Genomic DNA, 8,729 nt, shown 5'->3' with positions numbered 1-8,729 from the left:
TTAAATGTGCTAGTCATATGCTTCATGATGCTCCAATTATGCTTCAATTCTTATCTTTTATGTGAGCATCATTGAAAATCATCATGCCTAGCTAATAAGGCATTAAAGAAAAGTGCTTGTTGCAAGACAACCCAATATTTACCTCTACTGTTTTTGTGTGTTCACATGATTATGCTACTATATTAATCATGTTTTATAGCTTTTGCTTCAATAAGGCAATAAAGTTACATCGTGTGTCTACCCCCGATATATATGAGAGGCCTAGGATACAAGTGTCCTATTAGGACACAACTCCTATCCTGTCTACACACAGTCCAAAACCAAGTCCAATAGCAACCTATCTTGTACAATAATATTCGACACAAGTCTAACAAACTCCACCTTGGCGAATATTCTCCACCACCTTGAATTCGTCCGTGCGTCGAACCTCCATGTACATTGGACTTGAGATACGCCATGAGCACCGCTGCTACTCCCAGACTCCATATGACTCCACCTGCAACTGTAGTCCCTTCTCGTCTTCTTCACAGTCAATACTCGAGCAAAATTAAGTTCCTCAATACTCTACTTTGTGCTCCCAACTTTCGAAGAATCCGTTCAACACCATCACACACTGACCACTATCTGCGTGAAAATGAACAACTCACGTATTAAACGCCACAAATAAGAGTTATCTGAACTCAACATCACTATTCTTCCTTGATCGTCTGTCTGAAACTTGAAGGAATTTCACCGTCGCCTTGTGTCACCCTGAGTCAAATTCACAGTTGTCTCACCCTTTTCCCCGGATAGTCTCTGACATGTCCCACAGCTATAGCACTCAACCTCCTTCTGTACTTGTCACCTGCACTTTGCCATGTGCACCGAACACCACAGAATATACGGCCATGTACTCTCTCCGCTTTTGACAATTTCAGACTTTCTGTCACTTTCACAGATTTTCCATGGTCAACTCCTGTCCACCTTCCGGCACCGATAGACCCAGTCACCAACTTGAATCCGGTACTCGTCAACACTGCTTCAGCACCCCTGCACAATTTGTCTGACCACATGTCTGACCACCAGCGCCTTGGCCTGTCGCTGTGTCACCGTGCTTACCGCACGCCTCGCCGCTATCACCGCGTCGAGCCTCTGCTGTCCTGGCCGAGTCTCCCGGGTAGCTAGCCCCCACTATCTCAACTCCCACTGCAGAGAACCATCGATCATCGCCGACCGGTGCCGAGTATCACGCCTCCATCAGACCACTGGTACCCAGTCCGATCCACGTGTCTCTCACTATCCCGCTGAAATAGGCTTCGACTCTCCGAATTCTTACGCCATAGCCCCTCCATCAGCACAGAGTGTAGTCCTCCATCAGACTCCAACTCCACCTTCAACATGACTCCATGGTGGTTGTACGTGCCACCCTCCCGCGCCCTGTCGACTCCAAGCTCTCAAGTGCACCGTCTTGAATCAACCCTGCGCAATAGTCTTGTCGAAGCCACACAAACCCTCAGGCATGCACCACGTGTTTCCACGCCCCAGAAATTGGCCACCATCAACATCACGCTCCTATGTCGTCATCGCTGAAATCACCGCCATCTTCTGCTTTGACCAACATCCACGTCGATCCATCAGACAATCCAGTCCGACCCAGTCGAAATTATCCGACTGCAACCATACTCCACCCTGCGTCGTGTCCGCCCCGCACATCTCCGTGCATTGCTTGAACGCCCTGTGTATGCATGATCCGCACGACACACTGTCCTCGTCTTCACATATTTTTCGAGCCCTCTTCGCAAACTTGACAGAAAAAATTCCATGCAAACCTGACCCAAAGAATTCTTTGCACAATTATTTTTCCTTGTCACTATTTGCTAGTGCATGTCCGTGTACCCTTAGCAGCAAAGATCATCTATCTGCCAATGACACACACGCACACTCGTATCATGTGAAACCTGGACATCGTGCCTCTTCTTTTCGTGCAAACAAATCTCACGACATGATCCTGAACTTCAGCCCCCAATTGTGTCAGCCCGTGTAGCATAGCAGCCCAACTGTATGGGCCACCTTCTGCCTAAGGCTCCCCTGGGCCGCTGCCTGTAGCTTGCTGCTGCACCGGCCACACGCCCACGCTCGGGACTCCTATTGCCCCACGCTACACCTGAACGTGATCCAATCTGGTCTTGTCGAGTCCTCCGAAACACACGCCGCCGCCACTCGCCCAATATGCATCGATCCGATCGGCGCGCCGAGACTTTTGCTTCCGATTGCTTCTTCCCGGTCTTGTCTGATCACAGCGACTCGACGACTTCCCCGAAAGAATTCCCAATCAATTTCGATACCGATTTCTTTACATATCATTTTCGCACGATCTGACAACGATCCATCCTCTAGATCAACAATCCAGCAACCACCCAACAACCTAGCTCTGATATCACTTGTTAGAATAAATCCGAGGTGTTCCATCGATCTACCGAGGACCAAGCAATCACACGAGCACGACACCGAGATTTGTTAACGAGGTTCACCGATATGGCTACATCCCTGGGGCATGACTATGGGCGCTCCTCCCCATGACACCGCTACAATACCGCACCCCGGCCGCCCGGGCGTCGGCACACGCCGCCGGCTCCCCCCGCGTGCCCGTGCTATTACGTTGGCATATGTTACATCGTGTGTCTACCCCCGATATATATGAGAGGCCTAGGATACAAGTGTCCTATTAGGACACAACTCCTACCCTGTCTACACACAGTTCAAAACCAAGTTCAACTGTAACCTACCTTGTACAATAATATTCGACACAAGTCTAACAGTAACAGAATCATGGCTGGATGATTTGCAGGAAAAGTCCTTTACCCCCTGACCAAGCTGTTGTTACGCTTTTCTTCTGGTCTCATCAGACAGTTTGTATGAAATTAGAAAACCTATCTTTTATTCCTTCTTCTGGAGATCTGACTTGTAGGCTCTCACGAGAGGGAGTTGTAGTCTGTTGGTTTACGAGGTATCGGTAGTCTGCCGGTTTATCCCCTTGTGGTCGTTCGACGCTGATGGGTAGTTCTCATCATACCCCTTTAGATCACGCGGTCATCGTCTATTTCATGTTTCTTCTGGTAGATATAACAGACATTGTGGTTTCAGCTAATGAAAATCGGAGAGGACGCTCTCTTTATCAAATAAATAAATAGAAAAAATAGACATACTTTTGAGTGTGGTCCAGTCCAGTTTAAGCTGGGATCCCTGATTGAATTTTAGCATAGAACGCCAGTGCTATATCTCACCAACCGCGAGAAGGATATATCACTCACCAACTGCGAACGTGAGCTGCCCATGGCCCAGTAGTCGATCGAGAGCAAGTTCGGAACCTTCTACTCTCTAGTTTTGGAAGGGCAGCTACTAATCCCCGTGCTATTCGGTGCTAGCGTAGCAACACACACTCGTGCGCGCGCTTTGGGCCGGCTAGCCGGCCCATTGTGCAGTGGGACACCTATGTTTTCTCTTTCATTTTTTATGTCTTTTCTTTTTTGGTTTTTCTTTAGAAAATGTTTGAGCTTTTAAAACTGCCAAATTTCAAAAGAATTCATGATCCCAAAAAATCCAAATTTGATAATGTTCCCATTTAAAAAATAGTATTGGATTATAGAAAATCTAAAAGAATTTAAAATTATAAATAAATGTTCAAATATTAGGAAAAAGATCCGGAATTTCAATAAATTTTAAAGAAATTGAAAAATGTTCAAATAAGCAAAACTATTTGCCAATTTAATAAATCATTAATTTCAAAACATGTTATAAATTTCAAAAACAATACACTGATTCAAAGAGTATTCGCGAGTTCCAAATAAAGTTCATGAATTCCAAGAGTTGTTCCCAAAATTCAGAAAATATCCATCGATTCCAAAAATGTTAGCAGATTCATAAAAACTTCACGAATTTGATAAATTGCTCCCAGATGTCGAAACAATTGTTCATGGATTTGAAAAAATGTTCTTGGATTTCAACATTTCATGAATTTGAATCCCCCCCCCCATATTTCATAAAAAATAACAAATTTAAAACGGTTCACGAACTTAAAATTTGTGTGTGTGTGGGGGGGGGGGGGGATTGTAAAAAGGGTTCATAAATTTGAAAAAAAATTCATGGATTGGGAAAAACTTCACGAATTCAAAAAAAAAGCATGAGTTTGAGAAAAATTCACTTATTTGAAGAAAGAAAAGAGAAAGAAATAATAAATCGGTTAAGGGCAGAGCGGGTTTTGCTTTGGAACCTTTCCAAGGCCGAAATGGCCCGGCCCATAGTAGTGAGGACGAAGCACGAAGGAGTATTTGGTAGGTCGCTATACTCGCGAAATAGGAAGCGCCTTTTGGCAGTTCGAGAAAGGTTCTGAGCCATTTTTTTTTCCTTCTCTGCGTTTCTTTTTGTTGTCATTCTGTATTTTCAGTTTTTATATTTTTAATTACTATCTCACCTTTTTTGTTGTTTATTTCGAACTTGTGATTTTTTTAATCCGCCCGATTTTAGTGTATGAACATTATTTTAATAAAATTTGAACATTCGTAATAGACATTAAACATTTTTAGAGACACATTTGATATTTTATTTAGTTTAGTTTTCTGTTTTATGCATTTTCACATTTTTTTTCTGTTTGATTTGTATTTTTTTTCAATATATGCTGACCTTTTTCTGAGTAATGTTGAATATTTATTTATATACTTTTATTTTTCAAGTACATACAAAATATTGTTTTCAAAATAAATGGTGAATTTATTTCTAAATCGTTCAAAAAAGTTTGAAGATATATGGTGTACATTTTTTAATACGCGATGAATTGTTTTTAATATATACATATTTTTTCACATATATGTCAAAAATTTATAAATACATGGTGAACTTCTTAAAAAAACATTAACCTCTTAATATACATGTTGAAATATTTTAGATATATATCAAACAATTTTATAGAGATGTCAAACATTTTTAAATACATAAAATATGCATCGATCATTATTCACCGTGTATTAAAAAATATTATGAACATTTTTTGGATACATGCTAAACATTCCTTAATTATTTTGTAATTTTTTTTAAAATAGCTGAGAAAGAAAATTTCAAAATATATAACTAACACATAGTGAACGTTTGTGAACATCTTAACATTGGTTTGGAAAAAAATCGCTCATGTAACTGCATCGTCCCCAAGGGTGACACGGGCGGAGCCCACACCCCTTCACTACCGACCCTGCCATTCCCCCTTCGCTGCCACTGGTCGTCCTCGTCGAGCAAAGTCTCGCCATGGGTTGGCGACGGCGGAGCGGTTCCCCTGCTTCCTCTGCCCCCCTTGGTTCCCTCTATGCCCCTAACCCTATGTTCGTACCGTCACCTGACCACCCATCGCACAACCAGAGGTTGGGTATCCTGGGAAGTGGTCGACACAACTAGGAGGGTCAGCGCATGGCCTCCCCTTGGGGGCACTGACTAGGAGCCCGGTCCATCCCTCATCTGGGGCCCAATGATGTTCTTCAGCCCAATGAGGCGGTCACAACTTGGGAGGGGGGTCGTCTTCTTCCTCATGAGGTATGGTCACGACGAGGGCATTGTTCGCCGCCTCACCCGGCCTTGGGCCAGAGGCTTCCTGCCCGAGGTGCCCACTTGTACCAAGATCTGGGGTAGTGAGTGGGCCATTGAACCGGATGGGAAGCCGTGACTAGGGGGTTGTGCATGCCGTCTTCTGCTCGTTGACTGGTATTCCCGTTGCCATGTTGCTTCCCGTGGCTCACACCATTGGTGGCAGGTGGGGGCACCCACATGGTTCATGGTGGGTCTGCTTCTACATGTGAAATATGTGTTGACCGATGGTGGTGCAAGGGTTTGGGGTTCTAAAATGTTGGGGCGATGGCCCTTGATGGCGAGGTCGTGCGATTATCTTTATGGCGAGCAACGTTGTGATGCTGGTGGTATTTCTCCTCGGCTATATGGACAACGAGGAACGAGGCGACGGGGATCCTGGAGGTGGTGGCGGTGCTTCAGTAGTGGCGCCCCGGGATCATGGTGTGGTGGCGGTGGACTTTTGGGACCATAACACCTCGGTGCGCCGCGGTGAGACATCGACCGAAAGGTCCGCACTCTGGCTGTGGCGATGCATGTGTGTGTCATGTCTCTCTTGGTGGCGTCATTGTGCTTCCCCTCCCGATGCTAGGGCTCTAGTGAAAACCCTTGAGCATACCTTCGGTCACAATGTCGACGTTGTGTTGCATAATCACCCACTTGGGGCTGTCGTCATGGACCTTGGCTATCCTCCGGTCCAGTCTTATCGGCGGGCAAGCTCAGATCATATCTGAGTGCCCCTTTAGCTCTAGCATTGGCAGTCCAGACAGCTTTGTATCGTTCCTCATTGTCTGCATTGAGGATCGACGCCCCACGGCCAGAAGCGAGAGGCAATGTGGTTGGCCCATTTTGGTTGATTTTTTTTCTATTGCTTGGTTTTTGCGTGTTTCTGTTGCTTTTCTGCCTTTTTTTACTCCTTTTTTTACTTTCTATTAAGTTTATTTTCCCATGTTTTCATTCTGTTTTTTTTTCATTTTATCTTTGTTATTTTACTTTTTTTTCTTTTTCCCTATTTTAAAATTTGTCAAAATATTGAAACTTAATTTTAAATGTTAAATTTTTTGTACTAATTGAGGATTTTGAAATCATGATTTGTTTTTAAATTCGTGAGCATTTCACTAAAACTCTTGAACATTTTATCAAAAGCGCCGATACTTTTTGCATTCATGAACCATTTTCCATAATTCAAGAGTATTTTTCAAAAAAATTGCAAACATTTTCTTAATACTAATATAAAAAGCGGTGTCCGGTTTTTTCAGAGGCAGAAGCGCTTGATTTTTTGACCTTTTCTCAGTGAAGGACACTAGATTTTTCTCAATGGAGCCAGGCGGTTGAGCGCTACTTAATTTGAGTTTTTACAACACAACTTATGATGTAATTAACCCACTAATGGGCGATCACTAATGGCCTTAGAGATTTTTCTAGGAGTTAAATGGGACCTGCCTGCTTGCATTGAAGAGCCAAAAAAAGTTGGTGTAATGCATACAGATACAACTGTCTGCGATGCCTCTTCACTGGTTCATCTGTAGCTGAGTTCAGCATCTGCAGCTGAGTTCATCTGTTCTTGGACTTGATGCCTTAGGTCGATCACTGCACCCACTACCAAGACCCGGATTCAATGAAGCGACATATGCCTCTGTAATGCCTATAGCAGTTCGATCGAAGCTCTAAGATCATTTGCTTTCTTGTCGCCGCTAACCGTTTTAATGCAACTAGCGCCGCCGTCAACCAGGTAGGTAGGTCGTCGATCTCTCCGTCGATCGTACGTGCACCGGGGGTCCTCGGCTACTATATAAACGAGCTCCCACTGCCAGCATCATGCACACCACTCGCAAGCATACCAGCATCACACGCTACGGCCTAGACACGGAGATGGGCCGCCGCACCGGAGCCAGCCTCGTCCGTGCCCTGCTGTTCGCGTCGCTCTTCGCCGGGTTCGCGGCGCATCTCGCCGCGGGGGAGAAGGACTGCTACGACGAGAGGGACAGGATCATGAGCATCTGCATCAAGAGCATCAAGAAGGAGGGCTTCTACATGCCCCCAAGCCAGGCCTGCCGCAACGAGGTGAAGAAGGTCGACATGCCCTGCATCTGCCGCGTCCTCACCGCCTCCGACGAGCGTACCGTCAGCCCCGTGAAGCTCGTCCACCTCGCCCACGACTGCAAAATCAAACTCACCGTCGGGAGCAAATGCGGAAGTAAGCAACTAAGTAGAGGCTTTGCGCAATTCATTTTTCTGTTTTGCACGGGCTCGTCTAATCCACGCACGACTTAATAATTGCAGCTTACACCGTAGCACCAGTGCCACCACCCGCGCACGCGTGAGGAGCTTCGATCATGGGGATCGCGCGAGAGGAAGGCCGGTGAAGAAGACTGAGATCATTGGCAGAATAACTAAATAAAGTGCGCGCGTACGTGCCTGTATGCTGAGCTATATAGTGACTATCATCATCGTCGTAGAATGTAATCTGCCATGGCATGTTCCCCTCAGAGATCCCAATAATAAATTAATAATAGTAAGAATAAAAGCCTTCTGTCTAGAATGCTACACTTCATGCATTACAAAAGACCGCAGTTGCTACGAGTTCCGCCTTGGCACCTTTTTCTTTATTATTGCTCGTTTAAATCTAACATGGCGTTGTTGGAACGAAGTGAATACGATTTAACATGTCCTTCCAACAATATATTCTCATGTCACCATTCACAAAAAGTTTCAAAACAAAGTTTGTGAATAAAAAAAACATTCTACCATCCACAAAAGTTTAGCATATTTTTGTAGGAACACAAAATGTTGATGATTTCACACACACACACACACACACACACACACAAAATGTTAGCATATATTCAACAAAAGTTCGCAATTTCATAAATTGGTCCAAAAGTTCAAAAAATGTTGATGATTTTACAAATATTCTTGAATTTCCAAAAAAATCATAAATTTTTAAAATATTCTCGGAATTATAAAATGCGTGTGAATTTTAAGATTTCACATATTTCAGAAAAAATAACCAATTTGAAAATGGTTCGTGAATTTGAAAAACTGAGGGCGTCTTTCAAAAAGGTTAATGGCTTTGGAAAAGTATACGAAATTAAAAAAATGGCTTGGAGAAAAGTTCAATGGTTTGTAAAAAGGAGAAAATA

At 44.0% G+C, this 8,729-nt stretch overlaps 1 protein-coding gene across 1 annotated transcript; it reads left to right on the top strand.

Moving 5' to 3' along the window:
• Positions 1 to 7,417: 7,417 nt before the first annotated feature.
• On the top strand, positions 7,418 to 8,241 carry LOC123186034 (uncharacterized). The gene is made up of 2 exons (XM_044597830.1): positions 7,418 to 7,783; positions 7,870 to 8,241. The coding sequence occupies exons 1-2, from the start codon at positions 7,459 to 7,461 to the stop codon at positions 7,908 to 7,910; spliced, it is 366 nt and encodes a 121-aa protein (XP_044453765.1). The 5' UTR covers positions 7,418 to 7,458; the 3' UTR covers positions 7,911 to 8,241.
• The last annotated feature ends 488 nt before the right edge of the window (positions 8,242 to 8,729 follow it).

Source organism: Triticum aestivum, chromosome 2A (assembly GCF_018294505.1).
Source record: "Triticum aestivum cultivar Chinese Spring chromosome 2A, IWGSC CS RefSeq v2.1, whole genome shotgun sequence".
NCBI classification, from domain to species: Eukaryota; Viridiplantae; Streptophyta; class Magnoliopsida; order Poales; family Poaceae; genus Triticum; species Triticum aestivum.
Note: the sequence above shows the minus strand (reverse complement) of the source record. Positions and strands in the feature narration are given on the sequence as shown.

Coding starts and splice junctions, on each gene's coding strand:
- LOC123186034 (XM_044597830.1), top strand. CDS start 7,459: ATGGGCCGCCGCACCGGAGCCAGCCTCGTCCGTGCCCTGCTGTTCGCG. Junction 7,784..7,869: donor CGTCGGGAGCAAATGCGGAA/GTAAGCAACTAA, acceptor TAATAATTGCAG/CTTACACCGTAGCACCAGTG.